Raw genomic sequence first — 27,045 nt, forward strand, 5'->3', positions numbered from 1 at the left:
CCTTAACTGCTGAAGAAGAGGAGTTGGCTAGGACATGGACATCCAGCAATCATCCCTCCATAATGCCAAGTATAATAAACTTCAGAGCTAAGGGTGAACCATTCAAGAAATATATGTTTGATGATGATGTTTTAAAGAAAGTCACACCAGTGAAGTGGTGGAAGTCACTTAAGCCCTTGTCAGAGACTTTTGAAGTGATAATCTCACTTTTAACAGCAGTAGCTTCTTCTGTCGGTGTAGAAATATATTCTCTCTTTGGACTAATTCATTCCAAATTGAGAAATCGTTTGGAACCTGAAAAAGTAGGAAAGCTTGTACTTTCTTTTCCAGATTATGAACAAACTGGAAAATGAAGGTGACGATGACTGTTAGCTGCAGAAGCCAATATTTTAAGCTTCTCATGTTGACCTGGCTGACATGGTCGATGAAATATTAAAAAAAAATAAAATAAAAAATTAAATTTAACTATTTTAGTTAAAAACAATTTTAACAAAACCAAAACTGATTTTTAAAAAACTTGAAAGTTTAAATTCAAAAATTCATATGCTTGTTTTGTTAAAATATTATATGTTTGCTGTTGAAGAAAAAAATCCAGAATACATAACATTGTTTTAGTTAAATAAAGCAATTTAGATATCTGTCTGGTGATGTTCTCCTCCTAATACAGCATGACAAGAAAATCCTCCAAATATTAATGATTAACCTGTTGAATTGGAGATAGATATTTATGAAGTCTTTGGGAGGTGAATTGCTTCAATTACCCTTGGTAAATGAAATAACCAATAAATCATTAATTTTCTGATATAGCTGTAAAACTAATCTGAAAAGTTTTCAAAATAATCACTTAAAAATGTATTGTGTGTACCTTCTAAAAATGAAACCTACATCTATCACTGAGCTGTGAAGAATATGTATTACGGTTATAACAAGCAACTGGAATGCACTTTTATGTAGAAATCCATGATTAAATAGAGTTTTCCTGACTAGTAATTTAAATCAAATACACCCTGATCCAAAAACTATGCAATTAAACTGGGATTCTAGTTTTTGTGGCCTCTGATAAAAATGAAAGGTCTTCATTACAGACAGATGAGGTAGTATGTTTATATGATTTTTTTTCCAAGATGTTGCTATAGGAGTACAGTTAAGGTAGTTTGGGTACCTTATTCATGAAGTGCAACTTTAACTCTGCATTTCATAGATTTCCAGTATCTGAGGTTTAACAACATTCTTGAAAGGTAATATTCCTGCAAACCACCCATGTGGATATGCCTGCAACCTTAACTTCCCTTCAATACATTGTGTATGAAACTTTCCTTAAAAGAAAAATAATAGTTGTACCAGAGAACTAGGCAGCAAAGGAAGCTTGGGCATGGGAGCCCTTCCCTCCCTTTTTCCTGACCTCGGCAGAAAGGAGGCCTCATTAATGCACACCTCCTAAAGACTTCAGGAGGAGAGTTTATTACCTGTGAGCATTAGGAGTTGCACAAGAGAAGGGTTCCATCTGGATAAGCATATCAATCCTTTGGTGAGGCTTGTCAAGGGCTTAAAAGAGCTTGTTGAAGACACTCCTAATGCCATCCTCCCCAGGGGATCCCCGCCCCCCAAGAGGCCTAGGAACTTGAAAGGCAGGATATGTGGGGGGAAAGGGAGTGCAAGGACCAGAAGAGAAGCTCAGAACTGCAAGGAAAGGTGATGAGGAAGTTAGGGAAGCATTAATACTCCCCCCAACTCTCCCAAACACTTCAAACCTTTTACTAAGCACACTCTAATAATGTGGATCCCCCTGCTCCTGGCAGCCCATCCATGCCAACAGCAAAAAGAACAGCTATTGTAACTGTGCTTCTTTGAGATGCTGTCATTAGTATGGATTCTACTGAGAGACATTAGTACCTCATGCGCACAAGAGTGGAGTATTTTGTATAGTAGTGTCTGGGGCTGTACATGTACCTTCTGCCTCACTGTGCTCCCATGCGATGGCACAAAGCACAGGGCATCTGACCCTCCTTCAGTTCCTTCACAATTTAAGATGCATGTTAGCAGAGGACTCCAAAAAGCAAGGATGATGGGTGGATTGTGGACACCATCTCAAAGAACTAGTTACTGTAGGGTAAGTAACTGCTCTTTCTTTCTCCAATATGTTTGGGTGGGTGTCTCCCTCTAAATGACTGACAGGCAGTATCCACTCCGGTTAGTGGGAAGGAGGAGCATCAGCTCCTATTTTATCAGTCAAACAATAACAGTGCAAGACTCTGGAAATGTCCACACTAGATAGCTTCTTCTCTCTCAGCACTGAGTGTTGTTTCAAGAATGCCATGGGTGAGTTTGATTGATTGGATTTAGGCATAACTGTGAGACCATTTTAAGGTCAAACTCAGGGTGTGGTCTCAGGACTACCTTATGCCTATGAAAATATGCACGAGGTCCAACTCAGGGTGTGGTCTCAGGACTACCTTATTCCTATGAAAATATGCATGAGGAGGTCTGGCCATAAGGTCTTGGAGCTCACTGATATTCTGTGCTGAGGAGACAGCTACCAGGAAAATCATCGTAACCATCTAAAGTGATGTATCGAACAGTCAGAAGCTCCATGAATTTCAAGAGGATGATGCTGATCCCAAGTAGGGGTCAGATCTCCGAGAGGTAGGTAAGTATACAGAAAACCCTTGAGTAACCGGGATCCTGTGGGATGTGAAAAGATAGAGCCATAGGTGAAATCTAGCAAGCAGCATCAAGTGTGTGCATACCAACATATGCGTAGTCCCAGATATGCGCACACAGTTGTTGCGCTTGAGTTTAGGTCCTCTACTATCAACTGAAGGGACCAGAACCTGTCCTCTGGCAGGTAGGCTCTCGCCGATCAGGAGTCCTAGGAACTCTATCTTCTGCAATGATGTTAAACGATTTCTTGTAATTCACTAGAAATCCTTGTTGGGAGAACAGGGAGAGGATGCACTCTGCTGCGGGGACCTGCATCTCATTAGCCAGTCATCCATGTACAGATAGACGTAGATTCCTTTTCTCCTTAAATCTGCTGCCATTAGTGTCAGGCATTTTGTAAACACCTTCAGTACCAGGGAGAGACCGAAGCATAGAACCCTGTAGTGGTAATGAGTGGGACCCATCATGAATCTTAGGTACCTCCTCAGGGCTGGATGAATAGCTATACAAAAGCATGCTTCCTTTAAGTAAGAGCCACAAACTTAGAGAAATTGAATGATGGGGGCAAAATGTTAGTAATCTAAAACTGAGATGGAGTGTGTATTTGTTGAAACTTCTTCAGATAGGATGGAGACCCTTTTGTTTCTTTGGAATATGGAAATACTGGGAATAGAAGCACCTTCCCCTGATGTCTGATGGCAACTCTTCTACGGTTACTAGATGAAGCAATAAAGTTAGTTTTGCAAGATGATCTTGTCAGAAGGGTCCCTGAAGGGGGATGGAGAGGGGAAGTGGGTAGGGGGTAAAGCAGGGGGTTCTCAAACTGGGGGTCGGGACCCCTCAGTGGGTCATAAGGTTCTTACATGGAGGGTCACGAGCTGTCAGCCTCCACCCCAAACCCCGCTTCGCCTCCAGCATTTATAATGGTGTTAAATATATAAAAAGTGTTTCTAATTTATAAGGAGGGATCGCACTCAGAGGCTTTCTATGCAAAAGGGGTCACCAGTACAAAAGTTTGAGAACCACTGGGGTAAAGAGTGGAACTGGATGGGGTAGCCCTGGGTGATTATCTCCAGATAATCTCATTCATCTGTCCAATGTTATGGCAGACGGAACCAAGTGGAACAGGGTGAAGCAGCTTTCGAAGGTCATGCTCTTTGGATTGGATTTTATGTGGCTTGTGACAGCCCTGTAAAATTTGTCGACTTGTCACGGGAGAGATTTGTATGTATTGCTGTCCAAGAGGAAGGCTGGCGACCCCTGCTGTAGCTTGATGTGATACTCAGGCTGCCTGGAATGGTAGGATGATGTCTCTTGTCTTGACTGGGATTAAGGATGATACAGCTTGTGGTACAAGCCAGGCTTGTAAAACTTTAGGGAGCATGGGGTGGCTTCAGATTCTTTTAAGGAGCACAGTGCTGTCACTTCACTTCCTCAATTAAGAAGTGCAGGTCCTTGATCAACTCCCTCTGTATGACCAATGCTTGGAGACAATACTCTGTGTATGTTTACTGCTGTGGGCCATGGATCTGGCTGCAGTGTCAGAGGCAACCACTGCCGTCTGTAAGATCATCTTGAGCATGAACTTACCACCCTTAACTATTTCTCTGAGCTCCTCCCTGTTGTCATGTGCGAGCTTCAATTAAAAAGATGTCACCCTGTCCCAGGTTAAAGAGTCATACTTGGCCAGTAGGACCTGGTAATTTGCCTCTCACAGTTGTAGGGAAACACAGGAATAAGATTTCCTTCCAAATAGGTTGAGTCTTTTGGGTTTCCTGTCTTTAGAGTTACTCTTGTTCAATTTAGATTTTTCCTGTACTACCAACACAACCAAGGAGCCCAGTCTTGGGTTGAGCAAAGAACTCAAAGCTAGTTCAAGGGTACCATTTTTCTACTCGTTTTACCATAGGTGGTATAGTGGCTGATGTCTGCCAGGAGGCTTTAACTGAGTCCAAGCAGTCCCTGATTTATGGGAAAAGTGATTCCAGACAGACCAACAATTATCAAAATATTGATCAACTTATGACATTTCTCAGATATTATTAGAGTTTCTGCTGTTCTCATAAGGAGCTTCCAGGATGACTAGTAGTCACCCGGTGCCAGTATTGGTGCCAAGGACACAGCTTCATCAGCCAACAATGAGAGTTCCTTTGGTGGTGAAGTAGAATGCTGGTGTGGCTCAGCCACCATGTCTGGTTCTTCCTGGTGGTCCTCCCTGTCTAGCATAGGTGATCTGACCAGAGAAGCTGATGGGGAAAGTGATCTCTTTCTTAAATGGGAGATCTGCTCCTAGCAGCATGAGATTACAGACCCAGTAAGCCCAACATATGGCCACAGTGACATGCCTTAGCAAGCTAGCTGGCTAACATGATATTGACTAGTCCAATGCTGTTGCTGTAAGAATGGTGGTCAGATTGTGTAGGGAGGGCTGGCAGACCTCTAAAAGACATTGATCACAGATAATAGAGGAGAGTATATCTGCTAAGATGGTGAGAACATATGCCCCGGTGATGAAGAGGAGGAGTAAGACCTCCCCTAGGGACACCACTGAAATCTAGCTATTGGAGAGTGGGAGCAGGGCTGCGGGTGCCCACCATTCACCAGGCTCCAGCTGCTAGTCTGCTGGGCTAGGGAGGGACAGGACTTCCTCTTCCTCTGCAAGGCCACTCTCGGGGGGGGGGAAGAGGAGGGGGAGGGGGGAGATCAGACCCACCTTCGGGTACTTCCCCGCAGCTGCAGGAAGCTCCGTGGCTGCTGCCAGCTCTGAAGGCTCCCAGCAGCACAGGGGAGATCAGACCCACCTCCACCTCTGGGAATCTCCCCTGGCTGCAGGAAGTGCCGTGGCTGCTGCCTTCAGAGCCCGGCTCAATGCAGCACAGAAAGACAGTGGCAATCCCATGACCCCCCCTACATAAGCTTTGTGACCCCCCATGACCTCCTTTTGGGTCAGGACCCCCTCAGTTACAACACTGACATTTCAGATGTAAACATATGAAAATGCTAAATTGACCAATTTTAAAATCCTCTTGCCATGAAATTGATCAAAATGGACTGTGAATTTGGTAGGGTCCTACCAATGAGCAATATTCATACTAGAGCTCTGCCAATTCATTTCAATCCTTATCTGTGAAACAGACAACTCTATTTCCAGTCTTGTGAATTTCTCAAACAGAAGAAATGTCACTAATAGTGCCAAGTTGTGTCTGGAGTTTGTATAACTAGAATGAAACCAAAAATATATTCTCTTGAGACCCGTATCCAGGTCTTCTGAAGTAACAGAAGACCAGTGCATTAACTACCAGTGAGCCTTCTAGGCGCCTACTGTGTCTGGACACACAATTAGTTTGTTGATTTTTTAAGTTATCTTTCAAAAATCGGAGGATTTTTAGTTTTAAGAAGAGATAGATACTCACCAATTTTTCCACATCCACTTCCTCTTCACTCTGGAAATCAGAAGCTCCATCCAGCATCTCATCAGCAGAATCATCAGTTTTTTCATCATCATCTTCCTCCTCCTCTTCCACATCATCAATGGTAATATCAACAGTAGGAGTATAACCCTTTTTGTGGTGTTTGGGTTCTTGTGATCTCTGTTCTGGGGTCAGGATATAACCTTTAACAGATTTCTCAATTTTGTTCTCTCTCTCAGTGTTACTTTTGTTGTCTAAATCAGTTGTCTTACTAGATATTGTGTTCCAAGAACTATTGACATGAATTGAGTTACCCTTAGCATTTTCACTTGCTTTCTGAAAACCAGTGGTGCCTTGTTCTTGGTTAGGAGAGTTAAGTTTTTCCTGGACATCTAGGTTTCTTTTACACTCATCTGTACTTTCCACAGGCATCTCCCCTGAATTATTATCATGTTCCTTTGTATAAATGATCTCCGATTTATTTTCCCGTTCCTCCATTATGTTCTCAGTCTCTATAGAGTCCTCACATTCCTTCTTTTTGACCTCTGGCTGAGCACTGCTGTCCTGGAGCTCTTTTTGGTTCTGAAGTGGTTGAGTCCCTTCCTGCTGCTTGTCTTTGCTTTCCAGCTGTGCATAAATCTCTTGCTTTTCCTGTGGACTCTGTGACTGTGCAGCATTCCCCTTCTCTTCCCCCTTTTTCTGTGGCTCTGCATTTCCCTCCTGTTCAGTATCTGGACTCTCTGCTTGTACAGTGCTCGTGTACTCCTCCACATGGCTCTTTAACATTGCAATCTCCTCCTGCTCCCTGGGACTCTCTGGATATACAGTATTTGCAGGAGCAACTACTGCTTGACCTATTAATTCTGAAATAGTCTCTGAGTTATCTGAAACTTCCTCCAATACTTCTTCAGAATGTACAGAGTCCCCTTTCTTTTCAGTGATCACTTTGTTTTTCTCACTGATTGGCTTCTCACTGATGTATGAGTGGTCTGATGATATCACATCTGCAGAAACATCATGCTGGAAGGTGGGAACGTCATCTGAGTAATCCTCCAGCATCTCCGGATCCTTCTCAGCCATCTCTGAGACAGTGGAGTTTCTGTCAGATATGATCACATCAGCTGCAGACTCATCAGGACTATTTGACTGATTTGCTGGCAACTCATTTTCCTCTTGTTTGCTATCTGACACTGTGACCTCTGACTCCATGACTTCTACATCTTCTGAATGTGAAGACTTCTCAGGCTCTTGCTGCTTAGTAGGACTAGACTCATCCTTTTGGCTTACATTCTGGGAATCTTTCTTTATCTGGAGGGATGCAACATGATGAAGAATAGAGTTTGGGACAGACTTCTGTCCTGGGAGCTGAAGCAAGGCAAAACTGCCAGACTGAAGGGGTATGAGACTGGCAGCATTAGTTGGTTGACCACCTGAGCTACACGTTATTTTAGATTCAGAGCCTGTCTGACCTGCAGCACTGCTTGCTCCTGGAGGAGAGATCCGCAGAGTCAGGGTGCCTGCTTGTGACACAAAACTGGGTACCGATGGAAGGATGGATGATGCTTGAGTGACCAAATTAGCTGTAGGTACAGACTTGGATCCAACCGTTTGTACTGTTGGGTTTTTGACAGGGGAAACCGAAGGAACAGAAATGGAGGACGTAGGTGATACAGGTGTCTCAGGAGGCTTAGAAGGCCCAGGCAACCGGATTCCTACAACAGAACCTATGAGAGAGATGAAACACTAATCACTATTTCCTAGAATCACTCCTCCTGATTCTAGTATTTGAGGTTATATAAATTAAAGCAGAAAGATCTTCTTCCAAGGATTATAATATAATTAAGTACTAAACCACAGAATTACAATATAACAACTAGTGCTGCATAAGAGGCATGCTACCATAAGATTTCCACAAAGGACACTCTCTTCCACATTTTGTCAGTTAATGCACAAGTTTCATCAATGTGTTGAAAAGGTGGTCATTAGATCCAGTGAGAAAAAAGTTTTCATAAAAACAATTCAAAATAAATGAACTCTCTCTCCTTTACAAATTTTGTCAGAAAATTTCAAAACAATTCAAATTTAAAATATTTCATTTCATTTTGATGGTGATGGGAAGGAACACTCACTTTTTTTTTTTTTTTACTTGTCCCTCTTTCTCTTCTTTAAAATGTAAAATAGTGTAATTTTCCTCACCAAAACAAAATGAACAGTCCTGAAATTTGATGAAAATTAATTTTTCACAAAATTTTTCATTTAATCTAAAAAGCCATTATTTGTCAAAACAATTTTGGCTAGTGGCAAATGGTCAGATTTATACTCACTGAAGTGATCAATCCAATTTCTTTAAAATAGTGCTGAGATAATACATTGACCCTTTGCTAGACATAAAAAAGTCTTTACCTAGCGCACAAAATTCCTAAATTTTGTGTAAAGGAAGTACTGACAACATTTTTTCAGTTGAAGACAAGTGATATTTCATCCAACATCACATCATATCTGAATGATTAGACTTCACTCTCCCAACCTACACAAGCAAGACACATTATGGGCATTTTTTTCTTGGCAGTGTGGTGGTGAAATCTCAAAACACAAATAATCCTAGTGCCCTGTACTAGTTCTATGCAATTACTTTGACTTTCAGTGGAAAAAGGGGCACGTGATGAAGGAAAGCTCATCTGCTACAAGATTTACCGCAAACAATACGCTGAAGATTCAGGAAAGAATGGCAAAGACTTTGTACCTGGATTGCGGAACATTACTGGCTGAATGTTGGATTGGGTGCCAGCAGCTCGGAGCTGATGCAGTGGAACAAGTTGGATGATCTGTCCGTTGGGATGTCTAAATAGGTTTACCCCACCAGGGCTCCTGAGAGGCTGCAGGATCATCCTATGCCCCTGAGCAAGCTGCATATTATGGAGGGGTCGTAAAGCAGGAGAACCTTGATGCACTGGAATCAGCAGTAATCGAGGTCCTACACGCTTCTCTGTTCCAGAAGACAGCCCTTGGGGGCTTGCAGTTGTAGTCTGAGAAGAACCATCTTCTGAAAAGTTAGTACAAAAATAGAATTCATAATATGATTCACAATACTCCTTGACAGAAATAATCACATAAATTATTTGGCTTTACTTGTCACAAAAGTAGGTAAGATGTTTTCAGATAGAAGTGTCATTTTTCAACTAACAATATCCCTTTAAAAACTATTTTATAAGAGGTAGTTTCAACATCCTCCATTTATCCACAAAACACATATAGCATGGACCAGGGCAGTACAATCTTCTCCACTCTACTCTGTTAATAATTTCCTCAACCATGTGAAAGCTTCATGGACTGAGAGGGTAATTATCTGCTTTCGTGCCTAGTTCTTAGCCTTTGTGGTAGTGATGGTTTTGTGATAAGACATTTATCAGCTAGGAAATAGTCTGAAACCATCAACTCATTTCATATTACACAGTGAACAATCACATGGCTACAGTTTCTGTTTACTAACAGCCTGACCTGAATTCAAAGCAGAAACTTTACAGGTGAAGGCTCCATACCCCATTCCACTGAGCAGCCTCGTCCCACTATTTTCTCTCTGATGGAACTGTACAGTTGCAGACTTACTCCAATTCTGATGCAACCAGTGTTTCCAGCAACAAATTAGCCAGTAGTGCCTGAACCTTACCTGGTCTTGGATTCAGTGAAGGACTTGTATTAATTCCAGAAAGTATAATAGGAACAGAACCAACAGACGAGGTTGGAGTGGTCACCATGGATGTGACTGCAGTTGTTGTCACCACAACTGGGGATGAGGTGGTGGTAAGAACAGGATGATTAATGGTTGGCGTAGTTACTACAGATTTAGGGAATGATATAGTAGCTACTGGTGTAGTCATTCCAGTTGCTTTTGCTATGTTCACAGCGGCTGCAGGGGTAGTCGGTGAGACAGTAGTACAGGCGCTGGTTTCAGGTGTTCCAGGAGCACCAGTAATGGCAATGCCAGGAGGAGAGTGGGTAGATTCATTCGCTCTTGTATGGCCGGTAGTGGTCACAGTAGATGATGCCGCAGTGGTAACACTTTCTAAAGTAACTGGAGAGGTGGTGGTAGCTGCAGTGATGGGAGAAGAGACAGTGCAGTAAACTGGAGATGACCTTGAGGGAACCACTGGAGTGACGACCATTACTGGTGTAGGCCTGACATTGAACTTCTGTGGCCCTGTCAGGGGTTGGGGTGTGCTAACTCCAGGAATCTTCTGCTGCAGAGCTCCAACTTTACTCATCACAAACTGTGTGAACACACCACCAGGTGAGGGTCGAGCAGCTGCAAATAAAAACTTGCAGGTCAAAATCTCAACAGGTTCCCTCTTTGCCCTGCATGAGGTGCTGCAGTAGTCAATTTAGCAAAAATTAAGGCCCCAATGTTGTTAAAGAGCACCTTGTTTTGAAATGTTTCAGTTCATATACATGGCCATTCACTTTATTATAGTCATGAACAGGCTTTACATTATTAAAAAATTATGTTTTATTCAAGATTTACAACTTTCTGCTGCATTTCTTCCTAGCCATGCAAAAGAATCAGGCTCTATGACATTACGATCTTTATTGTGACACTACAAATAGAGAATTACAATTTCAGTACATGAAAAAAGGAACAGGAAATAATTGGCTCATAAGGGATTCTCTAATTCTTAAACTCTTCCCATAAAAGCTTCTCTGTGAGGTCTTCCTCCTTTCACTGCTTCTTGGTCTCCATCCCCTTAACACTGCATCCACTTGTTACGCCAGCCACTTATTTTTAAGTTGGGGTAGGGTTTGCCATGCCCTTCACGTTGAAATCATCACCCTTCCAGCTGAGGAGTGGATGGGACTCCCCTTTGACACAATGTTCAAGCAAGCAGAGGGAGTCACTACTGAGAAGCTCCCTCCCCTCCATCCCTTGCTCTCCAGGGTTCAGAATGCTGTCTCCATAGCACCCCAGACCCTTATCAGCTGGGGAATAGAATCTGGTTATCTAGTGTGACAGCACAGAGGATTACCACAAGGCAAGCCTAACTCTTAATAAAAAATATCATCCTCTTTCATGTATGTAGCATCTTCAGTCCAGAAGGATTCCAAAACAGTTTTTATACATTAGATATGCAAAAATTACTTCACCCACCACTGAAATGCAGCCACCTCTTCAAAATTGCATAGAAATACAATGCAAAAGTTTACTACAGAAAGGAGAAAACAGCACATCCAGTTTACACTGCAGGGGGTATTTAGGTAGGAAGAACACAATTAACCACAAATCAGAATTTTGCCAAAACACAAATTAACACCCCCTTCTGTTGCCCAGAGCTTCTTGGAATTGTTAATGACCAAGTTGTTGGGCCCCTGGATTTCACATCTTACCCAAGATAGCACTTCCTATAGCACAGTATCCCATCACGCCATGCTGAAGTTCCATTTCAGTACTGACTCAGATAAAAGAGTGCCACACATGTCTTTCAGACGAAGTAGTTACTCACATTGTGCAGTAATGACCGTTCTTCGAGATGTGTGTTGCTATGGGTGCTCCACTGAAGGTGTGCTTGCGTCCCTGTGCTGCTGATCGGAAAACTTCAGTAGCAGTGTCCATTTGGCCCACACATGCATTGCCTATCCTTGTGCCCTGCCATGAGGCTAACCAGCACAGGCAGGCTAACCCTCCTCAGTTCCTTCTCTACCGCAAAGTCATAGACAAGAACTATGAAGTAGAGGAGAGGAGGGTGGGTTGTGGAGCACCCACAGGGGGACACATCTCGAAAAACCATCATTACTGCACAAGGTAATTTCTTTTTCCAGTAATGTCCCTACAGGCGCTCCACTGTAGGTGACTCCTGAGCAATATCCCTAATGGAGGGCTGTGGCTTTGGAGTTGGGTCAGTTAAAAAATGGCAGTACTGTGGAGCCGAAGATGGCGTCGGAGGTGGAGTCTCCAGCAATCACAGTGCTCTGTGAAGGCATGGACTGACGCTCATCTCACCACTTTACAAATTTCTGAGATAGGGACATTCTTGAAGAAGGCAACGGATGAGGAGATTGACCTCATGGAGTGTGCGTGGATACTACCCGGAGAAGTCATGTTGCAAACCAGATAATTGTCCTAGCCTGGTAAAATGCTAGGGCTCTCCTGACATTTAGTGTATGCAATATAGCCTTCCTGTTGTCACAGTGAGGCTTGGGGTAAAAAATTGGAAGGTGAATCAACTGGTTCATGTGGTGCTGGAAGTTTTACCTTAGGGATGAATTTTATATTTGGCCTGAGCTTAACCTTGTTCCAAAAGAATACTGTATAGGGGGAAATGTGCCATCAGAGCCACTATTTCCCCTCTTCTCCTAGCCGAGAGGATTGCTATCAGGAAGGCCATTTTCATTGAGAGGTATGTAAGTGAACAGGTGGCTACGGGTTCCAAAGGAGGTCTAGTTAGGCCTTTCAACACCAGGGTTAGGTCCCATGTAGGGTTGGGATGTCAGGGTTATGAGAAAAGGTTTGCTATACCCCAGAGCAATCGGTTAGTGGTTGGGTGTGATAGCACTGAGTATCCCTCTACTTGTCAGTGGAAGGCTGCTATAGCCACTAGGTGGACCCGAAGAGAACTGAGAGATAGTCCCGATATTTTTTGGAGTCAGTACATAGTCTCGGATCTTTGGAAGAGCTGCAGATGTTGGGGAGATTTTTTGGGAAGTATACCAAATCCGGAACCTGGACCATTTTTGCAGGTAAGTACGGCATGTCAAGGACTTTCTACTGTGTAGCAATGCCTCTTGTACCTCCTTCGAGCAGGAGCTCTCTATGCACTGGAACCATGAAGGAGCCACGCCCTGAGGCGAAGAATCCCAGGTTGGGATGTAGAGTGCGTCCTTCGTTCTGCGAGAGGAGGTTAGGAGCGGCATGGAGAGAGATCAGTGGGCAGTCACGAGTTGTGACAGGTAAGGGCACCAAGTCGATCTTGGCCAAGTGGGAGTGATCAGTAGGACATGTGCTCCTTCTCTTTTTATTTTTAATAGGACTTTTGACAGCAGGGGAAACAGAGGAAAGGCATAGAGAAGTTCCCTGTCCCAGGGAAGAAGAGCATTGCTCAGGTAGTGTTGCCCTATCCCTACTCTAAAGCTGTAACGTGCACATTTTCTTGTTCAGGTGAATGGCAAACAGGTCTGTGGTTGGTGTTCCCCACCGCCTGAATAGGTTGTGGAGTACTGCTGGGTTTATCTCCCATTTGCGGTTGTGTGGGAACATGCAACTGAGACTGTCCGCCATCGAGTTGTGTGCACCTTGAAGGTAAGCCTCTGATAATGTAACATTGTGGGAGATACACCAATTCCATACTCTTACTGCTTCTGCCCACAGGGAGGGTGCTCTAGCTTCCCCGTCGGTTTATGTAGTACATGAACGCTATGTTGTCTATTAGGACTCTTGTGTGCAATACCTTAATCAGCGGGAGGAAATGGGCGCAGGCATTCCTAACCACCCTGAGCTCAAGGAGGTTGATGTGAAGGGATATTTTCATGGATGACCACTTGTCTTGTATTGTGAGGTCGTTTAGATGCGCGCCTCATCCTATGAGGGATGCACTGGTGGTGAGAAACAATGACAGGGGATGGGGTGAGGTTTGTGAAAAGGGGATCTCTTGGCAAACATTTTTGCAGGTAAGTAACAGTCCAAGGAGTTTTTGATCCTGGTGGGTAGTGACAGGGGTTTGTCTAGTTGGTCTCCATTTGGTCTGTAAATCGAGTCAAACCACATCTGGAGACATCACATATGAAGCCTGGCATGTGGTATTACCACTGTGCCCACTGCCATATGCCCCAAAAGTTGTAGGCAGTGTCTTGCTGAAATTTGTGGGTTGTTTTGAATGGTCTCTCTAAGTGTGGCCAAAAAGAGGAATCTGTGTTGAGGCAGGAGGGCTCTGGCCTGTAACAAGTTGAGGTCGGTGCCTATGAATTCCAGGCGTTGCACTGGAGTGAGGTTGACTTCTGGCCATTGATCTGTAGGCCCAGTTCCGTGAACAAGTCCATTGTGGATTTGGTGACATGGTGAGCCTCTTGGAAGGACTGGGCTCTGAGGAGACAATTGTCTAGGTAAGGGCAAATCATGATCCCTTGGGAGCACAGGTGCATGGCCACTACTGAGAGGACCTCGGAAAATACTCTTTAGCTGATAATAGCCCAAATGAGGAGTACTCTGTACTGTTAGTGGTTTTGTCCCAGGGTAAATCTGAGGAACAGTCTGTGGGACGGAAGGACTGTGATATGGAAGTAGGTGTCCTGAAGGTCGAGGGCCAAAAACTAGTCTCCCTGTTCCAAGGCTGGAATAATCATAGCTTGAGTGACCATCTTGAATTTTTGAGCTTTGATAAACTTGTTGAGTGCTCTGAGGTCTAGTATGGGTCTCCAACGTCCCTTCCTCTTGGGTATTAGAAAATAGCGAGAGTAAAAACCTTTGCCTCGTAGATGCCGAGGTACTGGTTCTATGTCTCCTAACTGGAGGAGACAAATCTATCTTGTTGTAGTTAACTCTCATGAGAAGGGTCCCTGAAAAGGTCCACAGGGTAGGGTGCTGCAGAATAGGGAGGGAGATAAAGTAGATGGAATACCCATTGCGAACAATTTCCAGGACCCATTGATCCAATGTTATACGTTCCCAGGTGCTGCAGAACATTGCAAGACGAGCCAAATGGGTAGGAAATGTTGGTCAGCTGTTTGGGGGTGAGGGGTGGGTGGGAGTGGCCCGTTGATGCCTTGACCAACACATCAAAATTGGTGTTTGGAGGTGAATGGCTGTGACGTGGAAGGCTGCGGGCCAGATGGTTTACGTCTGGGGAACCTAGATTTCTTCTTCTGCGTCTGTAATAGCACTGACTTGTGTACTGGGAGTTGCGTGGTTTGCGCTGGGGCTGTGGACTGAATTCTCTCTTTTGTCCAGGCATGTAGATCCCTAACAAATCAGAGAGTGGCCGTAGAATCTTTAAGGATATGAAGAGAGATGTCCATCTTCACCACAAAGCGCTTGGTGCCTTCAAAGGGAAGGTCTTCAACAGTCAACTTCACCTCTTTAGGGAAGTCCAAAAGGTGTGACCATGACGCATGTTGCATAACCACTGCTGTGGAGATGGACCAGGCCACTGTATCAGCTGCATCAAGGGCAGACTGTAGCACTGTTTTGGCTACTAGTTGTCCCTCCTGGATGATAGCATCCAATTGGTCATGCTGTGACTCGGGAAGCTGATCAATAAAGTTGCTACGTTTCGAATAGTTGACAAAGATAGCTTGATAATAAGCGATTTGGAACTATAGGGTGGCCAAGGAATAGGCTTTACTGGCAAAGAAGTCCAAGCGTTTCCAATCCTTGTCGTAGGGAATGGACCTCATTTGGTGTTGACGGCTCCAAGAATTTACAGCATCCACGATGATGGAGTTGGTGGGAGAAGAGGAATTCCGTCTCCCTAACCAGGACATAATATTTTTTTTTTTATCAGCCCACGTACAAGTAGGCATCACCAATGCTGGGTCTGCCATAAGTTTCTTGCGGGGTCCAGGAGAGCCTCATTAATGGGGTGGGCTATTTTAGAGGATGAGTGTACTGTGTCAACTAGTTTGTAATGGGTGTCCTTGACTTCCAAGGGTATCTGCAAAGTATCTGTAATTTTTTCTGCCAAGTCCTGGAAAAGCCGGAAGTCATCAGCTAAGGACAGTGGTGGAGGCACGATGGCTTCATCTGGGTGGGGAGGAAGATATGTTGGTCTTCGGAGTCACCTCTTCCTCAGTGCCGCCCTCCTGTTCCTCCACAATCTCCTCCAGAGGTTTCGAAGTTCTGGATGCCATGGCCGAGGGGGAATATCTCGGGGGTTCACGGGTAAAGCTGGAAACCTGAGAAGTGTGGGGATGATATGCAACCCAAGGATCCCAGTACCGCCACTGGGGAGATGGAATAGAGCCCAGTGGTAGTGCCTATGGTTAGTGTACCAAGGTGGTGGTGGTGGGGCCATCTGAGGTGTGCTCAGGAGACCTCTTGATAGTGGGCACCATAGGGAGCACAAGAGGAACTAGGGGAAATGGCCTTCTCTGGCTCGCTGTCTGAGTCCACAGTAGAGAGTGGAAGTGGGTGGCAGGGTAGCAGAGAAGAACTGGTGCCAAGATCCCAGTGCCAAGAAAAGGAGCCTCTGGTACATCAGATACTGGAGGTCTCTCGAGTGCGGGAATTCCAGTGATTCTGACCAACCTGGTGCCACTGGTGGTACTGAGGGCATCTGAGATCTTGCCTGTACCAACCACGCTGGTGCTGGATGGGGCATTGATGACAGCACCAATGGTACAGCATGTACTGGCAGCATCTTCTTACTGGAGTGCTGGCTCCTACCATTGTTTGTCGATACTGTTGACCCTGTGCCAGTGCCTTAAGCGTGTTAATGGTACCTGCCATTCCAGATCTTCGTGAGCTGTGGGTACCAGGCTGGGATTATCTTAGTGCAGACAATATTGATAATACCTAACATCCCTCTTGGGGCTCACTTCCCAGTCTCTTTTTCGATGAATTACAAGAGGGGTTTGCGACTGATTTCTTCGACCCACAGTCCTTGGATGTTGAGGGCTGTGGGGAAGACTCACATCTGCCAGGTGACTCGTGCTGCAGGTCTGGGGGAGTGGGGAGGGAGTTTAAGGGCTGCCTCCATGAAGATGATCTTTTGTCTCAGCTTCCTGACCATTCAAGACATGGGTCTGAGTTGCTGGTGGACACCACACTTCTGTGGGATGTGGCCTTCCCTGAGGCAGTGTATGCACCAGGGAGTGCTTGTCTGCTACAGGGACAGCTTCTTTGCAGGAGAGGCACTTCCTGAAGCCCAGTGAACCGGGCACACCCTGTTGGGGGAAGGGTCCCCAACAAAAAAAGGGTGAAAATACAGTCTTTTTTGTTCAGAAAGAGAAAAAAAACTACAGCTAAGACTGGGGAGGCTAACTATAGAAATGTTAAAGAAGCTAATGGTCACAAACAGACTGCTAATGGCTCCATCTCTAGCCAGGGGCAATTGAGAAGGAACTGAGGGCAGGTTAGCCCACACACGCTGGCTAGCCTCGTAGTGGGACGTGAGGAAAGACTGCACATGTGCGGGCCTAACAGACACTACTACCGAAATTCTCCCATCAGCAGTGCAAGGAGGCAAGCACACACATAGTGGAGCATCCGTAGGGACACTACTAGAAGAACCTTTCATTTACACTTTGGAAGGTCTCCCATCCAAGAACTGACTAGGACCAACCCTGCTTAGCTTGTGAAACCTAATGAAATTAGAGACCAGTGTGATATGGCTGCTCACATGTTGTTCTCTTAATCCAGATTTGACCATCTTGCTTTTCATTACATCTCTTCATGTGTCTTTGCTGTTTTCATACCTTACACTGACATGACACCTGAAGTTCAAGTGAAATACCACCATTAGAAAAATAAAAATACAAGTGAAGAACAACAGACTAGACTCATCCTAATTCTTTTAACCCTGGGGTTTAAGAAAGTCTCACCAATAAAGGCCGATGACAAAGATAAGAAGGTTCAAATCAGAAACATCCAGTCAGAACAAAAAGCCAACTTTAAACACTTAATTTGTGCTTTTCCACTCAACCTCCTTTGTCCTGACTTTTTATTTAATCAATACTACCACAGCACATTTTCAACCTTTGCAAACATAATTCTAACCTAAGACAAAATTTAGTGTTTTAGGTAAAGAAGTTATTTATTGCAGAGGCAGTTTAGGTAGGCAACTGTAAGAGCCAAAGGCAGTGTGTGCTCTTGGACAGAAATCAACAGCAATGCTGTACACTCATTCTCTATTTTATGCTTCAGGCAATTTAAAATACAGTAATTAAGTTCCAACCTACCTATCTGTCTCTGTGCTGGGACATGAGCTTTCAGAGTCGTCACAGTGGGGGCTGAAGTAGTGCTGATGGAGGATGTAGTTTGGGGAGTTGATGTGGTGGGCACCTGGACTGATGGTGTCCCGGAAGCAGCTGCCTTAGCATTGGATGCTACCTTGGAGATCACAGTACTGAGGGTTGAGAGATCAAGTACTGTGGGTCGCAGCCTGCCTGTGATATAAGCAGCTAGCCGATTGGCTGGATGTAATGCCCCCATCAGTCCCAAAAGGAGTTTGGCCTGAGGATAACTTTTACCATTAACCTGAAAGAAGTGGAAAAGGGAAATTCTGTGAAGGAAAAAAAAAAAAAACTTGCTAACTTACCACCTTTGGACAAGGTGTTTCATTCCATGGGATTTCCAGAAGTGCTTTTCAGAGTAACATTGCAATTCAGAATGGGCATTATTAATCTGCTTTCTGCTCAGGATAACTCCAAGAAATTATTTTACATCTCTACATAACCCATAGATTTTAGATGCCATTCAGACTCTAGGAGGAAAGATATTCAAAGAACCATAGAGTCTAAAGATACTGAAATGAAGTAGAATGAAGCTGGCACATATCTTTTTTGCACTTCGGCTTATGTCTCAGTCTTGACTAAAGATGGATATTCATACTTGGTGAGGATGAAGCTTTGAATGTATCACTCTTTAACTAAACTAATTGCCTTTGGTGGCTGTCCGGAGACGCAGAAGAAAGAATACTTAGAGTGCCATGCACATTGGGACAAGTCTTTGAAACGAGACTGCAAAAGAATTTACTTTGGCAATATTTTTCATTATTACTCTTGCTATTATTTGTTATTCTGATAGGATGCAGGACGCCACTTGGTCCCATTTGAATAAGGGGTTAGCTCCAGCTCAGCTTCTCCCTCCCGTTGCACAGGAGTTAAAAGGAAGGTCTACAAGAGTGGTTGTTTGGGAGACAGATGGAGTAGAACATCTTCAAGAAGAATGGACTACACACCTGTGGTCACTGCACTGTGAAACTCTAAGCTGTAGAGCTTTATTGTTTATTTTCTGGCTATATTAAACTATTTTAATTTTCATCATGTCAACAGCACCCTCTAAGCTTTCAAAATAAATCTAGAAGAGGCTCTACTGACTAAAGTCAATATTTTAAAAAACAGACTGGTTATTTTTGATGCCCAACTTGAGACACATTAAAGGGGACTGATTTTCAGAGAGATGAACATTCACCTTCTGAAAATCAGGTCTACTTAAGGTGTCCCAAAAATGGAGGTACCCTAGATCACTAGTCACTCTTGAAAATCTTGGTCTAAGACTGTTTTTGCTGATGAATTATTCAGTCAAGTTAAATATGTATATATTTGTTCGGCTTCTCCTTATGCTGGCACTGTATTTGTATAACTTCATGCAAACACAGTTTGCTCTTTTTTCATTCATATGCTTTTCCCCAACATGTTCTCACTACTTTCTCTATCAAAGATATCTATATTTAACAAGAGGCTTCACCTGACTTCACAGTTTATCCCCTCCTACTTGATCCTACAGTTAATTCATAATACTGAATGTGTGATACCAATAATTTCCAAGAAACCAACTGATTTCAGATTCAGGACTATGACATCACTTCAAGATAAAAAACCTTGTCTGAAAGGGATAAGCAGACAGATAAGGATGATAAGTTATTGCACAAAGCAATTAAGTTTGTTCAGTCTCCTTTTAAATATCTTCCCCAGCGTGCATCTCTCTCTAAGTATATTTCTTCTGTGGCCCTGGGCACTCATTGATTAAAGACAGAGCCAACTGCATCTGTTGTAAGTTTTCCAAATACAGTATCAGAAAGACCCTGATAAAGTTTTTGCACCTTGGCTACCCAACCCACAAAACAAGTAACAGGACAATCTAAATGACTAGGCTTCAGACTTCTAATCTGCATACAGAATGTTAGGACTGACTGACTCCTGAAAGCGACAAGCCTGTGTAACTGACTGCAGACTTAACCGCAACATCTCCCAGATAGCATGAAAGTCTATTTGACAGACAAAGGGCCAGGCAGTCAGTAAATTCTTGTACCATGAAGGAGTTCAGGAACACTGGAGGAAATGGAATCTAATCTCCACAGTAAAGGCAGAAGGACCCACCTGAATCAAGCCTGAGGGGCTCAAATTAGCTTTGCGTTTGTAGGCGACCAGCTTTCCTGCAGGAGAAAGCCCTGTATAAAAAGGCAAGCCTTTTCCCCCCTGCAACTTCTCCTGTAGTTTGTCCAAGGTATCTGCCCGCAAGAACTTTATGTTTTCTGATATTTTGCATGATGACACTGCACTAGCAGGAGTCTCCAAGACAGGCATCTCAGGCTTCTCACCCTTGTCCTGGCAGGAAGGCATTGAGATTTTCACTCTGGAGGAATAGACGGGAGGATTCTTCTCATCCCGGGACTTGTGCTCTGAAGCCAACTCAATAATGAAGCTACCCACTTTGAGGGACTGTGGCATGTTACTGTTGATGTGTTGTGATAGGATGCTTAAGATCTTATTGCGATCCTCCTCCCAGTTGCAGTCAGAGATAATCTCGATAAGTTTGGTTGGCCCACCTGGAGTAGTGTGACGAACATAGGAGGTGGAGGAGGATTCCCCCTCACTACGGGAAGACCACCAGCTTTCCTCTGAGAAAGAATTGAAATAGGTTTCTGCAATACTATGGAATTTTAATACCTGGACATTCAATATAGTTTTATTCTCCCCACCTCCACCCTTGTATTAGCAGCAGGGAAACAGAAGTCAAATAATAGCTCAGAGTACCACTCCCCACTTCAGTGATACAAAAACCGATAAAATCTCAATGGAGAACTAACAATTCCATCCTCCTTATGGTTCATTCCATGCAGCCATACCACCTTGTATTGCAATCCCATCACATCTCACAAGCTAAACAAGGCTGGGTCAGTTCAGCACAGAGAGGCAAGAACTCCAAGGAACACTAACATGCAGCAGAGAGTGGTGTTGGTGATTCAGTAGGCGGCACTTTCCCTGGGAGTCAGAAAAGAACCAATGTCCCATAATGGCATTAGGGAGCAAGCACAGTGCTATTTTAGGTCTCCTACAAAAGACAGAGGCTTGACCTTTTGTTGTCATTAGCGATTCAATGGCACTTTTTGAAAATAGTAAGGATGTCGAGCCCTATGTCCTGGCCAAGTTTAAATCTGGTAATTAATTTCTGCCTACCTAAATTCACCGGCATTTTCAAATGGATGTATTTTTTCCACTTCCCATCCTTAACTGTAGAGTGTTGCTATGCACTGTAAATAGTTGCCACATTTCACCTCAAAGGCAGCTTATTCAGTGGTGGATGATGTGTTCTCTTTAGTCTGTATAACATTTTTAAAGCTCGTAGCACCCTATGGGACACTCTGAGTTGAAAGATAACGTATAAATGCAAGATATTATTCCAGACACTTATTTAATCTACTTCTTTACGGACTGGAAGTTTCAAATTCAGTTTTATATTATGCACTGAGAAAAGTCAGTTTATCTTAACCTTTCAATTCAAACTAATGGAGGTTGCTGCAAAACAGTGCCAAGCATAATGGTGAAGGCACTCCCTTGCCCCATATAACTCTAGCTGGAATATTCTACGAAGGACTCCACAAGCCTGACAGTGTAACGTGGGTATCTGAGCCTTCTGGAACGAGTGTGTATTAATAAAAAACCCCAAGCATCTTATGGCCACTTGCGAACACAAGTCTACTGTGCAACAAAGCCTTGTACCACTAACCAAGCCATCGTAATAACTGTCATTTTAAATTTTAGAGCAGCACTTGGTCTAGACATTTAACCTGTTTTGCTTCCCACTGTACTCATATACACTTCCTGACAAATCAGGTGACTGAATCAAGAACATAAGAATTTTATTAATAACTGTAATAACACAAGACCTGAAGTGTTGAAAATTACAAATAGAGTACTTTGGTATACCATTTAAAGGTACCATACCCGGTTAAATGGGTCTCAGATTGCCTTATGAAAGTTCTAGGCATATCACCTTCTTGGACTCTCCCTGCATGGCTGCCCTTGGTTTCATCAATATCTACAATATTTTTACCAGAAACTTACAGGTAGCAGGCAGTTAAGTTAAGCTCAAAACTCAAATCTTACCTCCTGATTTATCAGTGTCTTTCTCCATCTCACAAAGTTCTTTTTTAAAGGTCTGGTGCTCAGGATCATGCTCCTGGGAGAAGGAGAAAGAATAAGTTGGGGCGGGGAAGGTGAAGAAAGAGAAAAATTTTATTTTAAACATGACATGACATTTTCTTCAACATTAAAACATGTTTTAAAATAGACTAGTTCACCACTCTAATGTCCAGAGCTTAACAGAGTAAAGAAACATATACGCTAGCATTTCCAAAAATACAGTTCCAACCTCAGGATGGCTCTATGAATGAATGGACATTTAAAGCACTACACATAATCCTACATCTGGCTGCAGGAGGATTCCAGATAAGACAAATTTCACACTGAATCTGTGGATAAATTTTTCAAAAACATTTAAATGATTTAGGAGCTTAAGTCCCATCTTCAAAAATGACTTGGGTGCTTATGAAAATATTGTCCAACATCTTAACGCATGAAATAGTCAATAGAGGAGTTTGTGGTCAAAAGGTGACATCTCACCTTTCTGGTACAATTATTTGAATTACAGATGTATGGGTCCTTCTGCTGCTTTTTTTCCTCCCTTTTGCATTCATACGCTCGGACCCGGGCACAAGTCATCATCCTCTCAAAGTACAAGTAAACAGGATCCTTGTCCTCATCCCGAATCTGCAACTCAAACAGAACCACTTCATTTGAGATACATATCCAAGCTGTGAAACAGCTCCACATTCTAGTGTCCCTTACCTCCAGCAGTGCTTCAATAAACAGAAAAAATAGCAAGGAGTGCTCCTGCTTTCAAAGGGTCAGTTTCCTTCCTAGTACCAGACCTCCATCTAGGTTTTACTTCTGAATTAGGTTTTATTTTAAGTAAAAAATCTAGGTGCAAAGACAACTATTCTGCTTAACCTGGCAGATGATAAAGAGAGAGATTCTGCTTTGAGGAAACCTGCTGAATTCTGGTCACATCTCTACATACTTCTCTATCAGTATCCCTGTGGAAGGTTTTACTTTTCACATTTTCATGGGCTAAAACACAAAGCAGACTTTTCAATGCTTTGACACTGGAAATCAAAATGTCTTCACGGTCTAAAACAAAAAATCCATTAGTTTTAAAATATATTTCCTCATTTGTCTTGCACATCATTCATTAATTATATAAGCTACATTGAATAGCTCAAGTATTTAAGGAAATGGAATGTTCTATATTTTGCAAAATAGCATGCATTATTGCTAGAAATTCACAACCCCTTTTGTCCATACTTGTACTCATGCAATAATGTGTTTATAAAAGACAAACGGATTTTAAAATTGGGAAGAAGAAAAAAAATCAACCCCACCTCACCAAAATTCTATTTACAAAAGTATCCAATTACGGACTTAAATCTCATATCAACCTACTTCAGATACTGATTTGTACAGATTTTTAGTGAAGGCTGGTTTGTTTAACACACAAGGAGGTTTTGCCCTCTTCCTTTGAAAATAGAGCATCTTCCTTTCCTTGCTTACCACTGGGTTGGGTTTGGGAGTATACACTCTCCCTGGTTTGACTCCATTGGAAGATTTGTTCTTACTGGAAGGCAAGAGCTCTGGGGTAGGCAGCACCAAAGGTTTCACTGGTTCAATGACAGATGGTGTTGGGATGTAAATTGGTTCTGGATCTATCTCTCCTTCTACTTTTATCCACAATGGGCAGTTCCTAATAGGCTGCTCTGGCTCTGTATCACAGATAGCTGAAAAATGAAAGAGGAAAAAACGTTTTTTAAAACAGCATATTTTTGCAGTGAAGATGTCTCATCTAATGCTACAGTAATTACAGAAATATCCATCTAAGTCTAAGCACTGCCTCCTATTAGTTAACCACTCACATTCCCAGGAAATAGCACTGGTTCTCTTTCTGGGCTCAAGCTCTAGGCAAGAGTGGCTGGTCCTTGCCCACACCAAGGGGAAAGGGAAAGGAACCAAGGTAAAAATTACATTAAACTTCATCTTCATTTACCAAATGTCAACAGTAGTAGAGAATGCTGTCACTATTTAAATATTAAACAAAAATAAAGAAAGTAGTTCTACGCATTGTGCAATCTTCTTCCGTATTGTGTAATAAAATCAAGACACCCAAGACTTTGTGATGTTTCTCTGTAGCATGAGAATCTTATTCATTCCATAAATCAAATTGACTGGAACATGATGAGACAATGCCATCAATATTTAAGAGTACGAACAAAGTACAGTCCACATCAATTTCAACCTCTCTTTGGTGTTTAATACATTACTGACAGCTGCCATCTTATTTCCCCAATACACATTAGGGGACAGCCCCTCAGCTGGTACAGAAGTCAGTATAGCTTCATTGAAGTTAGTGAAGCTAAGACAACTAACATCAGCTGAAGATATGGCCCTAGATGTTCAGTTGTTGTGAGAGGGATTAATGAAATACTGGGCAAAGCAAACAAAGGAGTGAATAATACTGAAGTCCCAAATTACATAATGATCAATGTGTTGTGACTCACATCCTGGGCCTCTGAACTGATTTAGGATGATAATCAAGTGACAGACTTTTTACAAGTACCCTGAATGATACCTGGCTATGTTACAAGTCATAAACCCATAAAAAGTTCCAAAAATGTCAACCATGCAGCTAAATGAAAGGCAGATTTCTAAAATATCAATAAAGTAGGAAACAAGATTTGCTTCTAGTTAGTTTCTGGCAAAGTAGGTGGAAGTTGCATGTACAGAAATTTCTTAGAACTCACCCTACTTTCTTGATTCAGCAAGGTGTTTGCTATAAATTCAACATAAAAATCTCATGAAAAAGCATATGGCTTTGAAATTGTTTTGAGTGATCACTCTGCCCCTAGTAATACTCACTGTATTCCACCTTCTTTCTCCTCCTCCTATCTTTCTGTTTCAGCTCATCTTCTTCCCAATCACCCTCTTCTTCCAACTCCTCCTCTTCCTGCTGCTCTTCCCCTTGTGGCCCATAGAATACAAGGCTTCCACGCACAGCTTTCTTCAGGATTTTCTTGTGTTTGGATCCTCCCTTTACTACTAACACCCTTCTTTTCAAGCAAGTGCAGCCAAACATACAGTCAGGCCTGCGACAATGGGTAGGCTGACGCTTTTCCAGTGCTAGGCTAGCACAGACACAACCCAGACGGCAGAAATCATTGTTGCACGGTGGTGCTCGCCTTCTGATTATTTTGTGGATAGGTTTATTTTTAAGAGAAGCCTAAAGTTAAAAAAAATACATACGTATACATTTGAAATTCTACTGAGATAAAAAACATGCATGCATACAAGATCTGCATACACAATCAATGCCACCACACAATTAACATCAGGTACAGGATTTGCAATTTAAACTGAATGACAGGACACAGAGTGGTGTCTTCAAGGGGATGGTCATGCCCACCCCACCCTGATTGACAGGTCTGGTTCTGCCTCTGAGCAAGCTGCAGTCAGCAGAAGACCAACTATAAGGAAGCTGAGGACTTGCCCTGGGCAGAAGAAACTGCAAATTACACTGAATGACAGGATAGAGAACAGTTGCACTAAAAGTTGCTGTGCGGTCATGTCACCTGATGTTCTACAGTGGGTAATCCAAGAAGCAGAAGAGCTGAGATTCATACTTAATGAGTAGGGCCCTACCAAATCCACGGTCCATTTTGGTCAATTTCACAGTCACAGGATTTTAAAAATCATAAATTTCATGATGTCAGCTATTTAAATCTAAGATTTCACAGTGTTGTAATTGTAGGGGTCCTGATCCCAAAAAGGAGCTGTGGTGTGGGAGGGTCGCAAGGTTATTGTAGGGGGAGTTGTGGTGCTGCTACGCTTACTTCTGCGCTACTGCTGGCAGTGGTGCTCCCTTTAGAGCTGGGTAGCTGGAGAGCGGTCGCTGCTGCCGGGATCCCAGCTCTGAAAACAGAGCCGCTGCCAGCAGCAGCGCAGAAATAAGGATGGCCTGGTATGGTATTGCCACCCTTACTTCTGAACTGCTGCCTGCAGAGCGGGGCCCTCAGTCAGCAGCTGCCACTCTCCAGCCGCTGAGCTCTGAAGGCAGCAGCGCAGAAGAAAGAGTGGCAATACTGTGACACTTCTAAAATAACCTTGTGACCCCCCTGCAACTCCCTTTTGGGTCATGACTCCCAATTTGAGAAACACTGGTCTCCCCCCATGAAATCTGTATAGTATAGGGTAAAAGCATACAAAAGACCAGATTTCATGGGAGGATACCAGATTTCACAGTCCATGAAGCATTTTTCATGGTCGTGAACTTGGTAGGGCCCTATCAATGATACACCTAGGAATTGATATAAGCAGGACTTATTTTCAATTAAATACATTAAAGCAACGTCAATTCTGTGCAAAGTTAAAAAAAAAAAAAAACAGGAAATGCCAAGTTACCATGTACGTACCTGTATGTTTTATGGTACATAGTTAACAAAATTAACCGAATATATTAAGATACATATCAAAATTCTATGTTAATATAACATTTTGTACACTTACAATTCCAGGATGTACAAAGGTTATGATTCCTAGAGCAACATTAATTCTTGCACTTATCTAGTATTTTCTATTCCTCTTTTCTTTCTGATATATGCATCTTTTCCCATGTTAGGGGTCTTGCAACTGCCACTTCTACTGGGCAGACTGTAGGCTTTCACTCTGTCCCAGGTGGGCAGTGCCTCTTGCCAATGACACTGGCAAATCCAAACACCACTATTGGCAATGTAGCTCCCAGAATAGCAGAAATACTATTAAACAAAAAAAGATGGCTTCTCTGGGTTAGAAATTCTTCTTGAAGTGGACAAAAGCATCTCCACTGGGGAGTTCTGATTAAGAAAATTATATTGTATCAACAATTTTTAACTCAAATAATAGCTGTTACTACAATAGAAACATGAGTCCAAGACAAGAAGTTGATTCAATGTGGACAAGGGTGGGG

The 27,045-nt window shown here is 43.0% G+C and overlaps 1 protein-coding gene across 8 annotated transcripts in view; it reads right to left on the reverse strand.

Moving 5' to 3' along the window:
• The window catches only part of MGA (MAX dimerization protein MGA), an 82,611-nt gene that overhangs the window by 28,120 nt on the left and 27,446 nt on the right, over nt 1–27,045 (reverse strand). For 3 of the 8 annotated variants that reach the window (XM_084631703.1, XM_084631701.1, XM_084631698.1), the window contains exons 9-17: nt 24,963–25,323; nt 23,604–23,827; nt 22,617–22,763; nt 22,101–22,173; nt 20,091–20,611; nt 17,949–18,246; nt 9,739–10,374; nt 8,815–9,114; nt 6,075–7,795 (exon numbers count right to left, since the gene is read on the reverse strand). In XM_084631703.1, the coding sequence (XP_084487829.1) occupies nt 6,075–7,795; nt 8,815–9,114; nt 9,739–10,374; nt 17,949–18,246; nt 20,091–20,611; nt 22,101–22,173; nt 22,617–22,763; nt 23,604–23,827; nt 24,963–25,323 (4,281 nt within the window). The remainder of the gene's footprint in view (nt 1–6,074; nt 7,796–8,814; nt 9,115–9,738; nt 10,375–17,948; nt 18,247–20,090; nt 20,612–22,100; nt 22,174–22,616; nt 22,764–23,603; nt 23,828–24,962; nt 25,324–27,045) is intronic. The other 5 variants (XM_084631702.1, XM_084631700.1, XM_084631699.1 and 2 more) reach the window with 5 other exon arrangements.

Source organism: Lepidochelys olivacea, assembly GCF_965140295.1.
Source record: "Lepidochelys olivacea isolate rLepOli2 genome assembly, chromosome: 6".
Lineage (NCBI taxonomy): Eukaryota > Metazoa > Chordata > Testudines > Cheloniidae > Lepidochelys > Lepidochelys olivacea.